This window comes from Sabethes cyaneus, chromosome 1 (genome assembly GCF_943734655.1).
Source record: "Sabethes cyaneus chromosome 1, idSabCyanKW18_F2, whole genome shotgun sequence".
Classification (NCBI taxonomy): Eukaryota; Metazoa; Arthropoda; class Insecta; order Diptera; family Culicidae; genus Sabethes; species Sabethes cyaneus.
In genome coordinates, this window is record NC_071353.1 from 33,676,603 (window position 1) to 33,700,485 (window position 23,883).

At 40.0% G+C, this 23,883-nt stretch overlaps 1 protein-coding gene across 1 annotated transcript in view; it reads left to right on the top strand.

Moving 5' to 3' along the window:
* The window catches only part of LOC128745546 (octopamine receptor beta-3R-like), a 124,205-nt gene that overhangs the window by 8,196 nt on the left and 92,126 nt on the right, over positions 1–23,883 (top strand). The window contains exons 3-5 of the mRNA XM_053842620.1: positions 3,419–3,517; positions 5,395–5,670; positions 18,680–18,878. Of these exons, the coding sequence (XP_053698595.1) occupies positions 3,419–3,517; positions 5,395–5,670; positions 18,680–18,878 (574 nt within the window). The remainder of the gene's footprint in view (positions 1–3,418; positions 3,518–5,394; positions 5,671–18,679; positions 18,879–23,883) is intronic.

Genomic DNA, 23,883 nt, shown 5'->3' on the forward strand with positions numbered 1-23,883 from the left:
GAAATTATCGATTTAGCATAATACCGACGTCGTAAGTATCGATGAAATATATCGAAATATCGGACTTCGAGTATCGATATCGTGGGTATCGATCCGGTATAGCTCACTACTAATCGATAAACATTTGTTACTATACGCGAAAGCCGTCTTGAGACAAACGGGTTTATTTTGGCAATTACATCAAAAACCATAGCTGCGCGAGATATCTGTTGGCATCTTCGATCATAAAATATACTAAAAACCCTAAACACTATCGGGGAGCTGTTCAAAAGCTATCGAGTTTTTGATATTCAATAATCATATAATGGAAATTACGCACGCGGTGTTCCTAGCTATCCTGTTTCATTTTTTCAATGCGCGAGATACCTCGTTTATAACGCTTCAATATAAGTCACGGTTTATAAACATGTCAATGTTATGTGAGCCCAAGCTAATTCAAAATGAATTTTAAAAACAAACGCTGCTGGAAAAATGCTACGAGCGAGGCACAAAAGCAAACGATGCGAAATTGCTATACGAAACAACACTCAGTATGTAAGCACCAGTTATATGAGACTGAGCTTGATACTCGAAAATTTTCTTGTAAAGCCAATAATTACGAAAATAAGATATATAATATATTTTTTATAAATTTAGTATATCTAATGGTAATGGAACTCATAGGCAGCCATAATTTGTAAATTTACAGCGAAAAATACTATGCACATGTGAGATTTATAATGGTTCGAAAACCATGTTACAACTTAAATTTATTCTACCTGAAAATAAAAATCAGGCATAATGAAACATTAGCTTGTTTAGCTACTAGCTATTCCTTAAGTTGATAAGCATTTCCTCTTACCAACGCTAATATGCAGAGAGATAGCGCCCTACACACTTAAAGGAGTGGTTTGTCCCATCTACAAAAAGGGTTATTGGCTCAGCTACTGTAATTGTCGAGGAATAACGCTGGTAAACGCCGTCTATTCAAGATGTACTCTCCCAGATTCTGTTGCACCTGCTGTCACCGATAGCACATGGTTTCATAGGGAATTATTAGGTGGGCCTCAAAGGGGCTTGCGCAACTACGGACCAAATTTTAACCGTCCGACAGATCTTGCAGAAATGTCGAGGGAGTACAAAGTGCCCACGCTTCACATCTTTATTGATTTCAAAGCAGCATACGATACCGTTGATCGAGACACGCTAAGGCAGATCATGCACGAACACGGTTTTCCGGAAAAACTGGTGGGACTCATCAGAACTATATTGGATCGAGCGATGAGTTTCGTGTGGATCTCGGGGACACTTCCGAGTCCCTTCGAGATGCGGCGAGGTATGAGACAAGGTGATGACTTGCTGACGAGGCACGCTGTTCAACATTGCTTTTGGGGGGGTGATTTGATTAGCGGGTATCGGAATGAGAGGCATGATTTCAACCTAGGGTAGCCAGTAGCCAGCCTGGTTGTGCAGATGACTTTGATATCATAGCTAGGAACTTTGCGACGGCGCAGTCAATCTACTCCAGATTGAAAGTGGTGCCTAGGAGGATTGGGCTAAAAAGAAATGCGTCGAAGATCAAAATCTGTCTTTAATACATGAAAGGAAGAGGCTTAAAGGAAACATACGCGTGCCTTTTACAGAAGGTAAATGTTCACGACGACGAACTAGAAGTGGTGTATTTGGGTTTCGTATATTTGGGATCGCTGGCGACCGCGGATAACAACACTAATGAGCAGATCCAGCAGCGCATTCAAGCGGGAAATCTGACCTATTTTGACCTTCGCAAAGCGCTACGACCAAGAAGCCTACACCGACGTACGAAGCTGACAATGTACTAATCCGTTATTAGACCGGTAGTCTTTTATAGACTTAAAGCCGTGACGTTGCTCACGGAGCACATACACGCCCATGCCGTGTTTGAGCGGAAGGTACTGCGGACGATATTTGGTGGAGTACGGTTGGCCGGACACGTCTTAAGAATGCCGGACAACAGTGCGACGAAAACAGTTCTCTTCAACAAACCCACCGGTACCAGGAACAGAGGGGATCAAGGCGCAGGATGGCTCGACCAGGTCGAACATGAATTACGACTTCTGAGATGACTGGGACGAGTGGCCCACGATCGTGTTGAATGGAGACGACTGTTTGAAACAGCACGAGCCACACCGGCTCTTTGCTGTTAACGACGACGACTTGCGTAAACTGCGGAAACAACACAGAATCGATAAAGAAGAGGTTGTGCAGTTACCTTAAACGTGAAAAACGCTTCCAACAATACCAGCTGTGGAGTACCAGTAAGCGGATTTCTGAGTATCTCTGTAGAATTTTTAAAAACTATATTCAGAACTCAACGACCCTACTAGCACAGCTGTTATAAAGCAGTTATGCCAACTGATTTAAAACCAATTTCAGTCGTAAATAAGTTTCGTCAACCGAAAATGCCAAAAGTGTGCTACTTGAGGTTGATCCACGATATAGATAGTAGAGAGGAAAGAGATGCAACTATGATGGGCGTTCCCCAAGGTGCCATTCGACGCTCTAAAATATCATGTACAGTGGAGTATTGAAAAATGAACCTTCCCAGGGGTGCGAGAAGATTGTCGTTTTCGTGGACGGTGTTGTACACAGAGAGCATTCATAACGGTAACTTGAATCTTACCGCACAAATTCGGAATAACATCCACCAACTGCGAAGGGTATTACTGAGTGTACCCGTCAATAGCTAGGTATGGCAGTCCCAGTAACACAAACGCGTAAAAACGTCTAGCGTTTGCACAGCACAGGGCTCGGACGCTTCGCTTGATAGGACCCAACAAGTGATCGAAAATAGCCGATTCAATGTGACTGCCTTGAGGAACCCATCCAAATTCCACACCTCAGTAAGACGGTGGAAGGTCAGAGTAAACGTTTTCGTATCCGAAATACAACATCTTTTCCATCAAAGGCACAATAAAAGTGTCTCTAAAAAAAATTAAACATTTGATTGACTTTGACTTCTATGGGTGCTACATTCCACTTAATAATTGTACAGCTTTGACAGTTTTATACACAATGAACACTTTAGTTTATTCTGCAACGTGTTTTTTTTTGGAAACCATCAATACTGATTAACTTGTTACCTATGTATGTAATGCATTTCGTTCTTGGAATCAATTAGTAAAACAAATAACAATTCGTATTCCAGCAAATGCAAATATTTTCATTAGCATACGGTAACACTGCTCTGTTTGTTTATGAATTTTCGGACGTGACCTCGCATGCACTCAGGAGGAATCAAATTTTCATGAATTTCATGAATATATGTTTGTGACTTACTGATTGACTGACTGAAAATAAATTACATTTTCGATTCGGATTGTCCGATAAAAACGATTCTAGATGAGATATTTCATTTCGCTCTAACCCCGTCGGTTTTTCCTCTATTCCTCTTCAATAGGTGGCTATTTGGGCCGTTCATGTGCGACGTCTGGAATAGCTTGGATGTGTACTTCTCAACCGCCAGCATACTGCATCTCTGTTGCATTTCCGTTGACAGGTGAGTCTCTTTGAAGAATAATATATGTGCCTATACCTATACGTGGGGCGGAGGAAGGGAACACAGGTGAAAGCTCCGTAGCAGAGTGCAGTGGTTGCACGTGCTCTGCAGAGAGTGCAATTAATTTGGTTTTCCGGTACAGTATCTGCTCTACCGACGGTGACATTGCACTGGTCTGTGGGATTGGTCCCTCTTTTTGTCACTATAATGAGATCGGAAATCCATTAGCACAGCGGCGTTATTTTGATTTATTATCAACACTCGCTTTAGCACTAGTAGTGCGCTAATTCAATTTAATTGTGGCCTTTTGTGTAGGGTGCAAACGATGATTCTAAAAAGCACCTGCAAAGTATGTGCCTGGTTGTGTAATAACTAGTTAATTAGTTTTTTTGTTGTTTCTATGAACTTTTCAGCGTTCCATTTCAATCCAGATGGAGTTCACTGGATTTGAAATTTCGAGTTCATAAATGTTGAATTGTACTGAATTGTACTTACAACCTAATGCGTCACCCACAGCCGTAATTAAACAAATTGAATCCCAGAATCGCTAAATAACTAATTAGCTTGCCTTTAATCAATGGACCTCTACACACTGTGTTATTTGGCAATATATGCAAATTTAATTTAATTTAAATACACCCATAAACAAACTTTCTTTTATGTCAATTGAAGACATCCGAAACCCAAAACTATTATAATTTTTAACTTTGGTACATTTTGATTCGAGCGGATTAACTTATGGAGTCATTTCTGAGTAATTAAAAGCTCAACCCACTCTACCCATCGTAAAATGTCAAATTTTTCACCGTCATAATGTCACCGTAAAAGTGAAATCTTTCCACTGCTTTCTCTCGGTGTTGAAAACTTTGAACCCATCCTGAATCCCATCCACAACCCAAAGCAATTACAAAATCGTTTACTAGCAACATATGTAAAGTAATTTCACTCAGCACGATAGCAATTGTATAGCCTTGCCCTGCGGTACATGCAACACAATACGTTGCAGTAAACTAACATGGCACGGTGTCCTTTTCCCAGCATATGCACTGGACAGTTTTGTTGCAAATTGTTCTGCAACTTTTTTGTTTGTATTCACCAACACCAGAAACGTGTTTCCTGCTAGCTATCAACAGCCGGTGTCTGGCGAACAAAAAAAAAAATACACGAAAACATAATTCGACATCATCGTCAACTAGAAAGTTCACCGAAGCTCAGCTTATTATGAAATCATTTGACATGCTTAATCAGCACAGTGGGATAAAACGATCCGCCTGACCGATCCCCTGAAGCACAGCGGATTTGTCATCCGCTGAAGAGTCCCTCAAGTACAAGTCTGTGACACGTGGCTTACAATAAGCCGTGAAGGATGCGAGCGAAAACGGGAACCCAGCTAAACGATAAACGATAAGGATAACTTTTAATTAACTGAGTTTTTTTTTATTTTTCTTTCTGAACCGTTACGCTGTTACGAAGCGAGTTGAGTTCCGGTTTTTTTTTGTAGCATAATACGAAACACAACAACAATTAGCATCGAAAGAAACTGGAGCATAAATCTGATATACTTTGAAAATTATTGCCTTCACAGCAAATTTTGTTCCATAAACTTTTATGTAACAAAACAATAGTCACGAAAGTAAAAGTTGCTTTTACTGTGTAGACGAAATTCCCTGGTTTACGTCAAGCACCTTTACACAGCCGAAAATAATTTTCCATTTCCATCGCTCTCATTATTATTGGCAGAAGCGAAAATGAAGGACATCCGCAATGCCGTATGGTTCATCTGTATAACGCGACTTCTGCTGGAAATTCTCTCTGCTTAATGCTTTCGTACTTTGTTTTTTTTTTTCATTTTTTTTGCCTCCCACCACCCCGCACAGGTACTTTGCCATTGTGCGACCGCTCGAGTATCCGCTCTACATGACCCAGCGCACGGTCGGGTTCATGCTGGCCAACGTTTGGATGCTGCCGGCGCTGATATCGTTCACGCCGATCTTCCTCGGCTGGTACACCACGGCCGAGCACCTGGAGACGCTCAAGGACAACCCGGAGCTGTGCATCTTCGTGGTGAACAAATCGTACGCGCTAATCTCCAGCTCGATTAGCTTCTGGATACCGGGCATCGTGATGGTGACGATGTACTATCGGATATACAAGTAAGTTTAATTACCTATTTCGAAACTTTCTCCGGTTGGGTTTTACGTTTCGCAGCTTATCTATCTGGCTGCTGATTATGGTTTAACTTGTGCTGAATCGTATAATTTCCGCTGTGCGGGAAAATGAATGACTCATAATGCGTTGAAAAGGAGAGTTTCCATGTGAACTTGTTGGTAATTACCAGTTGTTCAAAATTAATGGACTGTTTTTGTAGAAACGAGCAGAATAAGACGGACTCGAACAGTGCCTAATATTATTATTTTTCTAGCAATTAGTTGGAAATTTCGCGGAAATTTACCTTATTCTTAGATATTTGCAACGATGTATTTAGATTTCCAAACTTTCTTCTGGAACGGAAGTCATGGGTGAATGCAAAAAGGTGGTCCAGCCACAATGGTAATACCGTAAACCTGGCAACGTCCATACCTTCAACCTATTACTAGCCCAAACATTAAATTTGAAATCAAAGAAACAAATTTGGTGTAAATGGAATCAGATTGCGATTTGTAACACAAAAAAAGTTAAGCTTTGGGTCATAAACGTCTTTAGGACTTGACCCTTCTTTATTGACAGACTTCGCACCCGGTTATTAGAGTACAGGAAAATTACGGGGCTAACGTAATAATCCTACTGGCTCTAGCAGCACTGCCCGGTCGAGATTCGAACACGACGACGACGGGCTTGTTAGACCAGCCACAGATCACGACAATGGCGCAGCCTGAAACTGAACATGAGAATTACTTGACATAGGACTTCGAATTGAGCTCGAGACTTAAATCCAAACGGGAATCAAAGCTGAACTTGAAATTTTACATAACATTGGACCCGATATTAAACTAAATTTGGATTTGAAACGGGAACTGAAATTAGAATTGAAACGATTGCATGAAATTTTGCTTGAAATTGGACGTGGAATTGGACATTATAATGACTTTGCGTTACTTTAATGACGACGATCCGTTAACGATTCTGCGTCAAAAGAATTATGGCCCTCCAGTATTGTCGGTCCTGGGCTGCCATTCTTCAATTCTCTCGAATTCCAGCTGAACGTGCGTCGTCCACGACACCGCACATTCGTCGCATGCGGGGTCTGCCCCGAAGTCTACGGCATCTTCCTGGTTCTCTGCTGAAAACAGTTTTGGCTAATCTTTCGACGGATATTCTGGCCACGTGTCTAGGCAGCTCACCGCAGCCTGCCACATTGGATATCAGTAGATTTGCATGCTTGATACAGCTCTTGATTCAAGCGTCTACGTCGCACTCCATTTTACGTTTTACCACCAGAATTTTACGCTCAAAAACCCCAAGCACTCGTTGGTCAACTTCTTTTAGCGTCCATGATTTATGACCACCGGGAGGGTAAATGTTGTGATGTACATTGGCGTAGCTAGGTAATTTCCCTGGAGGGGGTCTACGGGGTGCCTTCCAAAAAAGTTTTCATTATGATCCAGTTCCGTCGGCTATCACCGATAGCACAGGGTTTTGTAGGGAAATATCAGACGGGTTTCATGATAGCCCGCGCAATTACAGACCAGATGTTTACCATCCGACAGATATTGTAGAAATATTGGGAGCAGTGGCGACTCGTGGTGGTTTAGCTTACCTGTTCAACCAGCGAAAAATACAAATTAATACGCAGCTTTTTTATTATCGAAATTCTATATGTTATTCATAAAACAAACATTAGGGGTATTCACGTAGCGCTTGCTATGTTGCGTAAACGGTGTATTTCGTGTATATGCTGCCGCAATTCGCATAGTAGTTCCGGTTTCTATGGAAGCGGCAGTATAAATACCCAATACTCCGTATACGCAACATAACAAGCGCTACGTGAATACCCCTATTATTTAAATAACAACGGAATACGGCGGTTTACTTTACCAGCAAACTCGTCTCTGAATTTTAACTATGAACCTAAGACTTTCCGTTCAATTTACCTATTGAACCAAATTCAAGAATAACCACCACACGCACCACAAGGAATATGCGTAAGTTGTTCAATGCTAAAGATGAACGAGTTAATGAGAAAATTTGGCGAATAATGCATGCCATCCCCTTTGTACCAATACATTGTTCCTGGTGCTAATCTCTAAAGCAACGTTCAAGCGTCGTATTGAACGTTTTGCTCATTAGCTTCGTGACTAGATAAAATGGAATCAAAGCGCAGGCCATAGGGATATGTGGTAGTAAGTTGTTCAATGCTGAAGATGAACGAGTAATGAGACAATAATGCGCCCGCGCTTTCGAGTAAAAGCTGTTTCACATTCTCTTTTTATCTCCTTCGTACCCAGAATCAACACCAGGAATAATGTGTTGGTATATGCTTGTGCATTGAGATCAAAGCAACGTTCAAACATCGTGTTGAACGGTTTGCTCAGCAGCTTCGTAAACTAAACTAATAATTTACCGAATTATTCGTATTGCATATGCGTCGGTTCAAACGAAATCATGAACTAGTGATGAAAAAAAAATTTGTCGGGTTGAATTTTGTTGCCTGTCCTATGAACAGGTTGAACATGCGGACGAGTCGCCACTGATTGGGAGTACAACGTGCCCATGAACCACATCTTTATTAATTTCAAAGCAGCATACGATGCGCTCGATCGAGGCTAGCTATGGCAGATAATGCACGAACACGGTTTTCCGGATAAACTGGGGCGAATGATCAGAGCTACATTGGATCGAGGGATTTATTTCGTGTGTAACTCGGGGACACTTTCGAATCCTTCTTGCATACTATTCAATATCGCTCTTGAGGGGGTGGTCCGACGAAAGCGGAGTCTAGGAGGGTTGGGTTAAACATAAGTGCGTCGAAGTCAAACAAGTGCCTCACATGGACGGTAACTGTTCACGGCGACGAACTAGAATTGCAGATAAGTTCGTGTATTTGAAGAACTTGAAGCCGTGATACTGCTCATGGAAGCCATACGCGCCCTTGCCGGAAGCGGAAGGCACTGCGGACAATATTTGGCTGAGTACAAACTGAAAACGGAGAATGGCAGAGACGAATGAACCATGAGCTACAGAAACTGTTTGGAGAGATTCTCATTCTCATCTGGCGAAAGAACCGTAGACTACCGTGGGCCGGACATGTCGTAAAGATACTGGACGACAGTGCGACAAAAATAGCTCTCTTCAACAACTACACCAGCACCAGGAACAGGGAGGCTTAACGTGCGAAGATGGCTCGACCAAGTCGACAGTGATTTAAGACTTCTGAGACTGGGAAATTGGCGACGAATGGCCCAAGATCGAGTTGAATGGAGACGACTGTTTATAACAGCATTAGCTGGGGTGGCTACTAGGCTACTGACGGCTACTGACGACGACAACAACTACGCGTTTGCGATACCTAGTAGAAAAGGAAAACATCTACGCAGTGGGAATATATACCCTGAATTTTTTTCCGGTTTTTAAATTACAGTGGGGAAAATTTCTGGAGCGGGTCTGGTACCCCAGGCACCCCTTCTAGCTACGACAATGGTGATGTGCGAAAGTTTTGTGCCAATTTGCAAACTACGGGATTTCAACTGGCCACTTAATTTGTAGAAACTCGCTTTGTCGATTTACTTCGCGGTTTACAGCGTTGTCACATATCACGAACGTACCAAGGTATACAAATTCCTCCACTGCTTCATATCGTTGTCATCCAGCTTCTTCAGTACTAACACCATTTGGACTTCCTCGTTCCCTGCCAGCAACCATTTAGGTTCCTCATTTTGGTGATGGACTGGCAAAGGGTGAACATGTGTATTCCATAATCTCTGTTAACTAATTCCTATTCCTACCTCCACGTGGTGCCAGCTGGGGTACGCAACCTCGGTTATCGTACGCCAACAGGAAAGCTGGGGCTGAGCGAGGTCCGCTGGCCGGGTACTGGCGAGCACAAAACATCATCCGGGATCATCCTGCTCTACTCTGGCATACGAGATGAAAATGCTACTCGAGAAAGAGGAGTTGGATTCCTACTGAGCCCAGGGGCACATGCGGCCCTAATGAAGTGGGAACCGATAAATGAGCGAATAATCGTTGCCACATTACAGCAATCCAGTGCTATGCGTCAGCAAATGCTGCCGACCTGCAGGAGAAAGAGAGTTTTTACAGCCAGCTGAACAGCGTGGTTGAGAAAATCCCGAAGGGGGACATTCACTTGAGCGGCTTCAACGTGAAGATTGGCTCAAACAACGCGGACCTTGAACGCGTCATGGGAGGCTATGACCTAGGAGAGATGAGCGAAAACGGGGAGCTGTATACAGTATTCTATGGTAATAACAACATAGTCATTGGTGAATCGCTCTTTCCCCATACATCAGTACATAAAGTCGCGTGGGTTTCCCGCGACGGCCTACCAAAAAACCAAATCGACCACATCTCAATCAGCCGAAATTGGCGAAAAAGCCTTCTTGATGTACGCAACAAACGCAGCGCTGAAATTGCATCCGACCATCATCTTGTTATCACTGAGATACGTTTGGGCGTCGCACTATGGGGCAGAACCCGAAAAAGCTCGGATAAAACCTCAAATTTTTTATTTGAGATATTCTGTTAACCTTAATATTCTACGTATAGTAGACATATAATCTATAAGAAATATGCATAAATTATTTTAATAAGTGTTTTTTCAATAAGCATTAAAGAAGGTGAAAAACAGTGTAAAAAAATTTGGAAAATGAGAAAATAAATATCATTTAATCTTTTAGTATCTACCATGCTGCTTAAAATTCCATACTTTTAAAGGACAATTCACATTAAAGGAATTATAAACTAATAGTTTAGGTGATATTAAGACAGATTTTTTTACTGGTAGGCTTTGTTCTGACGAAGCGTTTAAGAACAAAAAATTTGTTATTTTTGTCAGTTTTCAATAGTGTGTAGAAAGAGAGTTCTACAGATTTCCGCTCTGACACTACCATAAAATCAACATTCAAGGTGTTAACTAGTAATAAGCTGCTACTAGTTGCGATGTTCGGAGATATTAAAGTTTTCCGAATGCATGTTTTCCGGCATTTGAGGCTACAAATTAGTAAATGCGCGCGCCAGTGCGAAGTTCATTCCTGCTGTACGTTAAAGAGTCATGCTTGTGTATGTAAGACACAACATTATTATCGTTATGAGATACATTGGAGTCGATAAGGGGAATTTAGGACATTGTAAAGGTGACCACTTAACAGCTTTTTCCCGATTAGCTCTGTTTCAAGTCAAATTGGCAGTAGAATATGTTCGGTTGGACTTTCAGCTGGATTGAACGCGCCGCCATTTTAGTTTTTAGAGTCGAACATATTAATGCGTGTTTGCAGGATAAACAGATTGCTACTTGTCGCGCTTTTCTTTCACGTTTGCCTTCTATTTAAGCAAGGTCGTAAACACGACTTTCCTCGGCAAATATATCCAGTAGAATCCAGTAGAATGATCTGTAGACTGAGATCGAGCATCGAGTATTCGTTTCTCTTAGATTCGAATATCTCTCACTCTCTTTAACAACCGATCATTTCCTTTTTCGATGTAGCGTTATCTCAGTCTCACTCATGGCTCTATCTTTCATCCCGCTGAAATCGCGGGAACACTTGAGCCGTGCTCCCAAATTTCAATTTTATCCCAATTTTCGTGCAGTCTAAACGTACACTCTAATTTGTTGTTAACCATATTACACTTTATTTTATTGGATATTTACTGATCTATGTCATACTTACTACACTACTCTGTCAGTTACACGTTATTTTTTGAGCCTTCTGCCATGAAACAGAACATGCTAAACATAACACATTTGAGTTTATAAAATTTTAGCTCCATTCCATTATCAATGCTTTAAAATCGATATTTTCAACAAGTGAGGGTTCATTATAAGGCTAACAATGCAAAAAATGTCGCCATTAGTGGACCCTCTCCATGCAAAATACACTAGAATTCCTATAATGGACCCGGTCGTTATTCTATTGTAAACCACAAGGTTCCATAAAAGAAAAATGGACATTGTAATCTGTTTTAAAAAATATGTAAAATATAGAGATTTGCAGCATAAATTGATATATTTTAAGGCTTATTCCAAAGTTACTAATATTGTAAGTGCCATTGGTTGGGTTTTTAGCGTTAAGAGTTCAAAATAATGTATAGAAAGGTCCACAAATGGTTGATTTACCCTATACCCTAATAATCCTAAATTACTATTGATATACAGATTTTGTAAATTTTGTACAGATTTTGTGATAATTTGTACAGGAGGTCGTCCGACTACCAATTTCGACTACACACTGAAAAAAATGTGTTTGAGTATTTAAAGTATTTATAACTTGATTCCCGTAAGTCCTACAATTTTCGTATGTTCAGTAAGTTTACGTAACTTTACCAGACAAACAACTTTTCTGAAGGCACAACATTTCTAAAGTCATTATTTAAAAAGTTAGACCATCTATAAGAATAAAAATAAAACTACTTAAAATTTTCAAAAAGAGGCCAAATTTCATAACAAATAATGTTGCTGAAGACAATAAAGCTCTACGAAACATATAAAAGAGGTTATGAGGTTTTGTCCGACGCCGGGTCAATCTGCCCCACTGTGCGTCGCACGTGTTCAACGACGCACAGTGGCGCTCCTCTATACAAAGCTTGGCCAAAAGTCAAAAGTTACTTCAAATCGGCTGAATATAACATCTTTAACTAATTTTGGGTCACTGATTTCAAATTTGGGATCAGATAACGAAAAAACTGATCGCTCATTAGGGTGATTCACAAAATTAAAAAAAAAATAGTTTCGTTTTTTTACTTGTTTTATTGTGGTTTTGGTTCTTGAGATGGTAAATTTTGTATTTGCCGATGAAAACATAAAAAACTTGTATCATAATGCATTAGGGCGGTTCACAAACCATAAAAAAATTATTACAAAAAAAAACTTTAGTAAATTGCGATATCCACTAAGCTCGTTCAAACTATAGAATTAGCTCTTCGAAGCGCCATCGTAAGGTATCTTAACTATATAAAAATAAATTCAAATCGGTTCAGTAATTCAACAGTTACGAATTTTTAAAGAAAGCAAATTGGTTAAAAATGATGATTTTTGGCATCACCTTAACTAAAAAAAAGACACCCTCAGCGCAAAGTAAAAAGTCAGGGGTCTAAAACTTTGCGAAAAGAAACAACTATACAAAATTTGAACACCCTCGAGCATTTCTAATTAGGACTTTCGTGGAATTCTCCTATGGAAGAGAAAATCATTCCTTCATGTAAGAAGAAGAAATCGCTTCTAATATACCCGCCAAAAAGTCGATATTACTTCCTTAGCGCAGCAAAGCGCAGAAAGCCACCTAGATTTCCAAAAAGTAGAGAAAATGTCCTATAAGATGCATTTAACGTGATCGTTTTCTGACGTTTCCCGCCATACTTTCTTGATCGCTGAATATTGGTGTTGAGTTTCCCATACAAGAAGAACAAAATATCATTCTTCAACATGTTCAACTTCAGACATTTGTCAAAAATTCATTTTAACTTCAAACTGGCTAGAATTTTCAGGTTAACCTTTCAAAGTATTCCAGAAAATGATAAAAATATAATAATGGAAAAAGCTGGAAATTGGATTTTTGACTTTTGGCCAGCTTTGCGCCACAGTGCGACGGGAGGAGAAAGTTGGGTGCCGCTACGACGTATCAGTGATGGCGCTATTAGCACTGTAGTTGGTGCGAAGAAAAGGCAGGTTAAGCAAAGGAATCCTTCGTAACACTCTTAATGGTGTGTTGAGATTGATCTGGCGAAGAATGTCGGGGCAATCGATGTTGAAAGTCAGGATATCGGAAACTACTACGCCGCGCTCTGTTTCTCGGCGTAATTCGGGGGTGTCTATTCGATTGAGCTGGCACCGATCCTCGTATCGTGTATTTTTCATGAGCTGTCTCCAAGGCAGCATTCGTAGCGCGTAGCGTACGAATTGGCGCTGGATGCTTTCGATACGTTGAAGGGCATTGTTGTAGTGAGGAATCCATACAGCAGAGCAATATTCTAGCGAAGACCGAACAAACGACCCGTAAAGCGTTACTGAGCATTCGATACTGCGGAAATCACGAGTCATTCGCACAATTAAGCCTAACTGCCTAGAGGAACAATGAGCGATATATGTTGCTTGAAAGTTAGTTGAACATCTAACAACACACCGAGATCTTTGACATGGTCGACTCGTTGAATTGGAATTCCGTTGAGATTATAGTCGAAACATAACGGTTGATTTTTCCTCGTAAACGTAATCATAGAGCACTTAATTGGGTTAAGCAGCATACGATTCATCTCGCACCAGTTAGCAAACATATCAAGTTGTTGTTGAAGAAATAGCGCGTCGGTAGTGCTATGGATCCTATTGAGTAGCTTCAAATCATCCGCAAAGGCGAGCTTTGGACATTTTAGTGAGCGGATTATGTCACTGAAATACAAAACAATCACTAGTGGACCCAGATGACTGCCTTGCGCAATCCCGGAAGTAGCGGGGAACGAATCAGAGAACTCGTCACCAATTTTTACGCTCAGGGTTCGTTCAGTTAAGTAAGAATGTAGCCAGCTTAACAGATTGCCACAAAAACCGTACCGATCCAATTTAGTGACTGCAATGCGGTGATTAACCTTGTCGAAGGCAACGGACAGGTCTGTATATACCGCATCTGATCCGTCTTTGTCCAACAACTTGAATCCCGAGCCCGGAGCAATTGCCACCTGGTGGAACCGTCGAAGAGCAATGGACCGGCATCAAGAACGCCTTCATTACGACCAGTGATGAAACCCTCGGCAAAGTGCGCAGCGGGCGGAGGGAGTGGATATCGGATGAAACTTGGAGGAAGATCTACGAGTGGAAAGAGGCGAAAGCCGGCATTGAGCGAGCGCGAACCAGATCGGCTAAGACAGCTACCCGTCAACGATACACGGAGCTGGAGAGGGCTGTTAAACGTGCTTGTAAGCGGGACAAGAGAGCCTGGACTAACTCATTAGATGAGCAGGGGGAAATCGCCGCCGCCAATGGCCGTGTGTTGAACGATATTTCTCGCCGCCTTAGTGGTGCCAGGATGAATACAAAGATGCCGCCAAATGACAGTGCTGGTCAGCTACTGACTGACCGTACAGAACAGCTTAAGCGATGGACTGAACATTTTGAACAACTCTTCCGAGTCTCAAATGTTAGAGACCAACAAAACCAGCAGTGTATGACGGCTACAGTCCGTCGAATTAATCGCGTCAACTCGGAGGCGCCATCACTGGATGAAATTGTAGCAGCCATCAAGAGTATGAAATCCAATAGAGCGCCAGGAATAGACTGTATTTCAGCCGAAATGCTCAAAGCTGATACATCTTTGTCAGCCCAGATGATGCATCAGCTTTTCAGTAATATATGGGAAACCGCAAGTTTTCCGGTGGGCTGGATGCAGAGAATATTGGTCAAAGTCGCTAAGAAAGGAGTCCTTACTGAATGCGGTAACTGGCGTGGCATCACATTGCTCTGTATTACTCTCAAAATACTCTATAAGGGAATGCTCAACCGGATCCAGGAGATGATCGACGCCACCCTACGGCGGCAGCAAGCTGGATTCCGGGCTAGCCAATCATGTGTAGACCATATCACAACGTTCCGCATTATATTGGAGCAGATCAACGAATTCCAGGTGTTCGTTGACTTCGAAAAGGCGTTCGACCGACTCAACCACGAAAACATCTGGGGCGCACCTAGGCGTAGAGGAGTTCCAGATAAGCTAGTCCATCTCATCGAGGCTCAGTACGAGGCGTTCTCGAGCAAGATTTGTCAGGACGGCGTCTTGTCCGACTCCATAAGGGTTACTGCTGGTGTGAAACAGGGTTGCATTTTATCGCCACTTCTGTTTCTCATCGTTATGGATGAGATTTTAGCTGGAGTAATTGACAGTAGACCAAATGGAGGATTGCCTTGGAATCCTCTAACGATGGAGCAGCTAAATGACCTCGACCTAGCTGACAACTTTGTCTTGCTCGCACAACGCCGAAACGATATGCAGAGCAAGTTAGTTAACCTCTCCAAGAGCTCCCAGGCAGCAGGTCTCACAGTCAGTGTAGCAAAAACTAAGTTTGTGGTAGTGAACGCTGACAATTTCACCAATTTCACAGTAGCGGGACAGCATGTTGAGCAGGTTGACGCCTTTCAATATCTTGGTTGCTAGACAACGCCCGATGCACAGTGGGGCGACTCCATACAAATGCTGGCCAAGCAAAAAAATCTCTTTAAATCAAGGATAATATGTGGTTCTTAAGTAATTTTGGGTTGCTGAGCCCGAATTTCAGGTTTATTTTGCATTAGAACGTATATTTTTTGTGTTAGGGAGAATTTTCAACTATTTTTCAAGTATTTTTTAAGTATAATGACGTATAAGAAATGAGAGTCATTTGGAAAATTATTGCAGATGGATTTTTATAGGATAAAACATTATGTAAAAGAAGTATGAGCTTTAATAATCAACACAAAATCCATATAAGTTAATATTAATCAAAAATCAAAACTTTTCCCCTTATTAGTTTTCTGAATCTTCTTTATCTCCATCTTCTTTTTCTTCTTCTTCTGCTTCTTCTTTTTTTCTCCTTCTCCTTCTGCAGAATCACTCGTTTCACGTTTCGTCTTCAATAGTAATATAGCGTTCTCAGAAAGATTTTTCTAATTACATTTTTCCGTTTCGAAGAAGCTATAAGCTTTATCCGGAGAAATAAGAAGACGAATAATTCTATCACGATTTGTATTTTCACACTCATTTTTGCATGTAAAATATTGTCTTGTATTTTTATCACTATTTTTAGCATAAGGCAATACCGGTGTAGTAGCTAATATTCACGCCTCTCACACCGAGGATCGTGGTTCAATTCCCAACCCCGCAGGAGTCACGAATGACCCGAGTTGTTAAAGTGACTATAATTAAACAAAAAAAGATTATTTTTGTGCTTCTTCTGTCATTCGTCCTATCAGCAATATAGTTTTCTGGATTCATTTATGACCGCGAATTCAAATTCTTTGCATTGCAGTGGACGTATTATAGGAGGACTATACCCTGACATAAAGGTTTTTGGTATACAAACAATAAGTTTCGTATTTTTCTGAAATAATGTGTTCAAGAACTTGCTATAAGAAAATTTCTCAAGCTTTTAATTAATTTCATTACTATACCCGTGATTTCAGAACTAATTCCAGGATTGGCATAAGGTCTTCGAGCTGTATTTCCGTCATTACTATCGCTGTATCCTCCAGATTTCCTCCAACCTCTAAAATCTAGTCAATATGCAATATGGAACATACATTCGACGCAGCTTATCCAGTCCTGTAGAGGAGATATCCTATAATTAAGATATCCTACGTTTACTTTGAGTGTTTGCATTTTGTCTATATTGTTGAATTCTGATATAGTAGCTTTACAAGCGTAACATCTGTGCTCTGCGCTACTCTGCGCTAAATGAGACTATATCCATTTGAAAGCTCATATTTTACGCTAACTTTTACCGGTAGTGTCAATAGTGGCGAACCTTGGCTTCAAAACTTTTAAGCGTGTTTTACGCGAAAATATAGCACTTTTTTAATGAAAATTAAAATTGTGGCATACTATGATAAAATTACTGTATACTCAATTAATGGGCTTTATTCAGTACTATTTTTTGAAGAACTTTTCCTTAAACACCGTTGAAATCCGAGCTACTATTAGACCTCTAGCATGTTTTGAAATATTGGGTTATTTTTCAAAAAAACGCTAAAACATGCTGAGATAGCATACTTTCAAGATTCATAGAAAATTCAAATTTTGTCATATTGATCTAAAATTTTGGATTTGAACACTTCAATAGTATAGAATCACAGAAAAAATACAACGGAGAGTCAAAATGAACTTTAATTTTTTGGCAGCTGGCCAGCGATTCCCCACTGTGCGATGGTGTTACCAAGACTGATATAGCCACACAACTGCGAAACATTTGGCGCTCAAACCAGATCACTCTACGAACGAAAATCCGAATCTTTAATTCAAACGTTAAATCCGTACTGCTGTATGCCTGCGAAACGTGGTGCATCTCAGCGGAGACAACGCAAAACCTGAAGGTATTCATTAACCGGTGCCTGCGATATATCATTCGTGTCTGGTGGCCTGATAACTGTATATGCAATGAGGAACTGCATCGTCGGTGTTATCAACGGCCGATAGCCACAGAAATTCGTGAACGTAGGTCGAAGTGGATCGGACAAACCTTGAGGAAAGGAGCGAACGAGGTCTGTAGAGAAGCACTCGACTGGAATCCATAAGGACAGCGTAGAAGAGGCAGGCCCAGAGGCTCATGGCGACGCAGCTTAGCCAACGTCATCCGGGTTATATACGAGAACTTGTCCTGGCGTTAGGTAAAAGCCATGGCGGGTAACCGTCAGCAGTGGAGATCTCTGGTTTCATCCCTTTGTTCTGCCGGACTACCGGACATGGACACATAAGTAAGTTTTTTTTTCTTCTTCGTCATCTTCGTCATCTTCGTCCTCGATTCTACTCACGGGCGGGAGTACGAGCCATCGCGTCGTGGTTAATCGGTATCAGCAGATCGGGCTGCAATGACGAATGACGAGCGACAATTGTAGTTGTAAGCTGAACACACTCGCAAAAATTCATTACAGTGCATGAAGAAATAAAAGCGGGAGTTCTAAAAGGATGCGTATGCCGGCGTGTTCGTTAGAATGAGTACGCTTGTGAGAAAATTAGACCGCAACACTGAGTGTTACTTCAGTAGCTTAGCTGGACACAACAAGTTCTCACGAAGCACAGTTACTGGTTTACCAACCTACATTTCTACCACAAAAAAAAATCATTACGTGAAGTATTTTTATGCCTTTAAGTTTTTCACGTTGCATGGAATATATTAATAATATATGAATACGCGAAACAAAGCCCACAAGTAGAATTAATCTATAAATCAAAACGGTAATGAGTGTGCACACCTCAATTAACCTAATGAGTTATGAGAGTTTTTACTAATAAGAATCGTTTTCATTTCCCGCAGGGAAGCCGTCCGTCAGCGGAAAGCCCTGAGCCGCACCAGCTCCAATATCCTACTGAACAGTGTCCAGATTAACAACTCCAACACGCTGCACGCAAACTACCACCACCGGAATCATCATTTGCGTGCCAGTGATTGCGACTTCGGGATCGACATGAAAGACATCCAGCACGACACCCACAGCGAGCTGAGCGATTTGGATGTAAGTAACATAGCAGACAGTAGTTCCTTTTATGCTCGGGTGTGAAGCTTCTTGTCTTGTTGTAACCTATCAGTCAGTCTCTAGCTTTCGGGGCCAGCCATGCCAGGGCCAGCTCTTCAAACGGATCATTTTCCTCCGTCTGCCCGTGACCGGCTGCCATGAAAAGGTGTGCACATTACTAGCAAATTATCACACGTGGCAAGCTTCTTCAACTTCACTTTCTGAAGCAATCTACCTACTATGAAAGGATGTGGGGGAGAATTACGGCCTGGTGTCTGGCAAACTGTATCAGCCAGTATAATGCGGTTTAATGAAGGTTACCACAAAAGCTGTCGGTTAGTTGATGTTTGGCGTGGTAATTTCCCAGTCAATGAAGTTGGTTTCGTGTAGAGGATATTTACTAAATGTGCAGTGGAAGTTTCTGTAATTTTACGGCTTTTATACCCAAAAAGCACGTGCTTCTATTGAACATTTTTAGCATTTCAGAAACATTTTATGATTTATTTTTAACATAGAAAATCACTGGTTACTTGTAATTTTATCGCCTTGCGAGGTGAATGTGATTACCGTTTTATGCATATAAAGCAGCAAATTTTAGTTTGCCGAAAAAGGTTGCTACATGTTGAGTACACCTGCTGTTAGTGTGCACAGAGCAGTCAAAATGGCACCAAAGTTCGGTGCCGGCGAAAACCGGCCCAGCAATGTACCAAATTATAATATATCCGAACATTAATAACTGCTGGTTTAGTTTGCTTACTGCCCTGCCTGCGGCCCGGATAAGCTGACCGTCTTTGCGGATGTAATTACTACCATTATGGGTTCGCAATTAATTCTCAGCCCGGAAGGCTTTGCACGGATAACAAAAAAAGAAGCTCAGTAAGATTGTAACAACGATTAATTCTTAGTTTTCCTTGAATTTTTTCTATACTTTTTAAATGCTTTTTCGTGATTGAGATGAAAACCTGTTGATGTTTAGCCTGAAATATTAGATATCAATTTCATTAAATAATTCATTTCATTCGATTAGACATTTTATCCATTATATATAACGTAGAAATTGAATTTCTGTTGCGGATTCCAGAGAAAATCTGAACTATCGTTTTCTCCGAGCTTAAACCAATCCACCTGAAATTGAGCTTGAAGCACGTGTTTATTTTTACGTAATGCTGCCTCCAACCTCTCACTATAGCCAAACGTTTCAATTTCCACACCAATAAATATGTATGAGCCATGATTTATTTCTTAATGGCGAAAGAAAACATAACTAAGGCAGCAGTAAAATCCTTTTTTCCGCGTGGTTGGAAAGCTTGATGTACAACAGCTGAAACGAAACGAACTAGACTGTGCTGGAAAAAGTAAAAATAAAACTGAATCCTTTCGACCAAATGAAGTTTTCTAAATCTTTTGAATTACCACAGTTCAGGTCGGTTCTATTTCTTCAAAGCTTTATAGTAGAAAGTTTTGTGATAATTTTGAAATTATTTCGAACAACCGAAATAATTAAAAATATCTTGAGAAAGGTTAAATTCAATTCAATTCGTCGAATTACGTAATCCAAAGACGTTAAACACAATTACGGCTCACGGCTCCTTTACAGTAATCATTCTGTGCATCTCGCCCCTTAGCGAAAGGTAATTACATTAATTTTTCAAAATGGAATCTGATCACTATCACGAAGGCACGAAGCCCCAGACACTCGGGGCCCCGATAAAATACTCTCAATTCTCGGATTTTACCCAAAACATAGTCAAACAGCGATAATAAGGGTTCCGTCTCATTTCTTTTAATGGCTTTTTGCATCACTCGCAAGATATTCGCACCGAGGGAACCGTAGCCTTCCAGTTGCCGCTTTCGGCATCATGCTAACCAGCCGAGGCTTTCACACGTTTATTTTTTTGCACTTTCCGCCTCTGTGTGCGTGTATGTAAGTCTGCGGAGGAAACCACGGGCGTCCCTAGACTGGGGTACACTGCACTGGGACAAGTGGCACACCGTCGGCGTCGGTTTAAAGTTTAACGTTGCTGTTTTTCAAAGCCTGCGGACTGGACACTGCTACATAACTGGAGATTTTTTAAAATTCGAGAGGCTATGACTTTATGTAATTTTGTATACGGGTAGAGTTTGTGGACTAATGAACGAAAAGAATAAGCCGTATGAATAAATGAGTTTGCTTTACTTCTTCCATAGTGTTTACACTGGAGAAGCAAAGCAAACTTTTTTTGTACTTCTGGCTGGTATTTTCGAAGTATATGAATAAACTGATGATGAAAAAAACTGATACAGAAATAAATAATACAAAACCAACGCAATAATAAAACAAGCACAATTTTCAAAAAGATACCGAAAGGCCTTAACAGGCACAAAAATATTTAAAAAAAAACTGACACATATATGCAAAATGTAGAAATGATACAAAGGTTGCGAAATCTGTCGATAAAGAAGGGTCAAGTCCTAGAAAGACGTTAAAGCTCAAGGATTTACTTCACATACAAAAATAGCAGAAACATCATACAAAACTGAACCAAAGAGATATAGGGAATAATACAAAGATACCGACAAACGGGGTAACTTGCAGCAATCCTCAACTATGATTGCAAGTAAAAACTTATCTGTAGTACATTTGAGGATATTTAATTAATATAAAGTTATTAGGTCTAGGATAGAACAATTTCACATATTGAGAAAAAATATGCGATCAATATTGGCTGTTGTAGAATTTTTTAACTAATTTGTTTCTAGTAACTCCTCAAACGGGTTAACTTGCAACAAGCAATATTTTTTGGATATTGAACGAATTTAATGATTTGTATGAGTTTCTTTGGACTTGAATATTCAAGTGATAATCCGACTTGCAATTTTTAATGCTTTTGCTATGAATATATGCGTAAATGTCTTATGTCACGTTGGTGAAAATAATTTATGAGCCCCGTAACAGAAATTACGAATTAATTTTTTTATATTATTCATGCAGTTGATATTCCTTGTCTGGATCCGATAGAGCTGCCTTCTTTAAATACCATTCACATATTACGTAGCACACTTAGGGGAGTGAGATTTGTGTAACAATGCATTACACGTCGTATTTTCACTATGCAAAATCGCATCACGAATTAAGGCAGGGGAGTTAAAAATCATCGATATCTTGGTTACGTAATATATGAATGTTCATTACGCTTCGAGTGATCGTAATTAGACACTGTGATATTGCTGGTGAGGATATTGATGCAAAATAAAATGAAAACTTGCCTCGTGAAGTTAACGGAACACAGCTTTTAATATCTACCAGCTGTTGCAAGTTACCCCGCTTAAGTATTTGTTTTACGAATAATGTGGTAAAAAACAGGATAAACAAAACTAGTTATCATAAATTTGTTCATAATCATCATAATTTTGTTTTCTTATTATTCACTTTACTGTAAAAAATGTATGTGAGGCTTCTTTTATTTGGAGCGCTTGTGGGCGACACAACCGTTTTACAGACAAAAAATTGACGATAAATTTGACACCATATTGTGGGATTTTTAAAAAATCATCAGAACAGTAGAAAATCAACAAGACAGTATCTAAGGCTTCTTTGAACTGTTAACAACAAGATTCAGTGACTGATATAGATTAAAAATTGAAGTAACAGATCAAAAAGCACAATAAATTGGATCGATATTGCGTTGTTGCATGTTACCCCGCTCTTGCAAGTTACCCCGTTTGACGGTAACGCAACAATGAACTAAAAACTAAAAGACAGGAAATGAAACTAAAAAGACACAAATAGAAAAACAAAAACTGATATAGATATTAACAGTGATAGAAAAAAGAGGCGCAATTGGTACAAATGAACAAAGAAATTGTTCATAAATGATACAGAAACCAATTAAAACGATATGAGTAATTATACAAAAACTACATTATAGAGAAAAATTAAAAATTAATTAATGAAAGAACCAAAAAGGACTCCTGAAAGATACAAAAAAGGATGATACAGAAATAATACAAAATTGGCACTAAAAGTTTACCAAAATAACAAAACAAATACAAAGTGAAAGTGAAGCATAATGATATAGAGATAAATCCTCAAATATTACAAAGATAAAACAAACAAAAAACATTCAATATACCCTAAAAAGACGTAAATATGAGAAAATAAGTGGGGACATAAAGTTTTAAAGATATCTGTAGTAGCATTATTTTGGCTAAAACACTCAATTTCTATTTGTTTTTTATTTGTATACGTACTTTTGGAAAGTAAAGTAAGTGTTTGATTCGAAAAATGCTTAATTGGATGAATTGGAAAATTTTGAAACACATAAATCTCGTCTTACGTTCACTATTGGGGGGACGTAAAAAATCGGTCGTAGAAAAGAGGTCGTTAATTGAAGTTTTGGACGTAAAACGAGAGGACATTAATTCACATTTTGGACGTAAAACGAGAGGACGTTAATTCAAATTTGGACGTAAAAAAAGAGGACGGTAATTACAATTTTAGACGTAAAAAAGTGGACGTAAAACGAAATCACGTAAAATGAATGGACGTAAAAAGAGTTTCTAGACCTGTATATAGATCAAAAATATATAGGGTTGTGCAATGGCAGGTGGGATATCATCGCTGAGGATGTAAATGATGCGTGAGTGGAATGATAAAATTGAAAGAATGAAACAAAACTAGGTATTACACTACCTGATACAAAAGTGCGGCGATAGTGTATGGGTAACACGCTGGTCCGGCAAGCGAGCGATATAGGTTTCTGTCCCACCTGCTATTAAACAACCCATTATTGTTTCGTGTCAAACTCCCTTCGCAAAACAGAAATATATCTCTTAATAACGCCAACTTAATGTTAAATCTGCATAAAATGACGTAAAAGTTATACAATAAACATGCAAAACTAACATAGACGCTAGACAGACATAAAAGGAGTACCAACCCAAGTAACGATTTATGTTTCATTGCACTCTTATTGCGGTTTTATGACCAATTTTGGTCATCAGAACCGTCATAAGTGTGTAATAA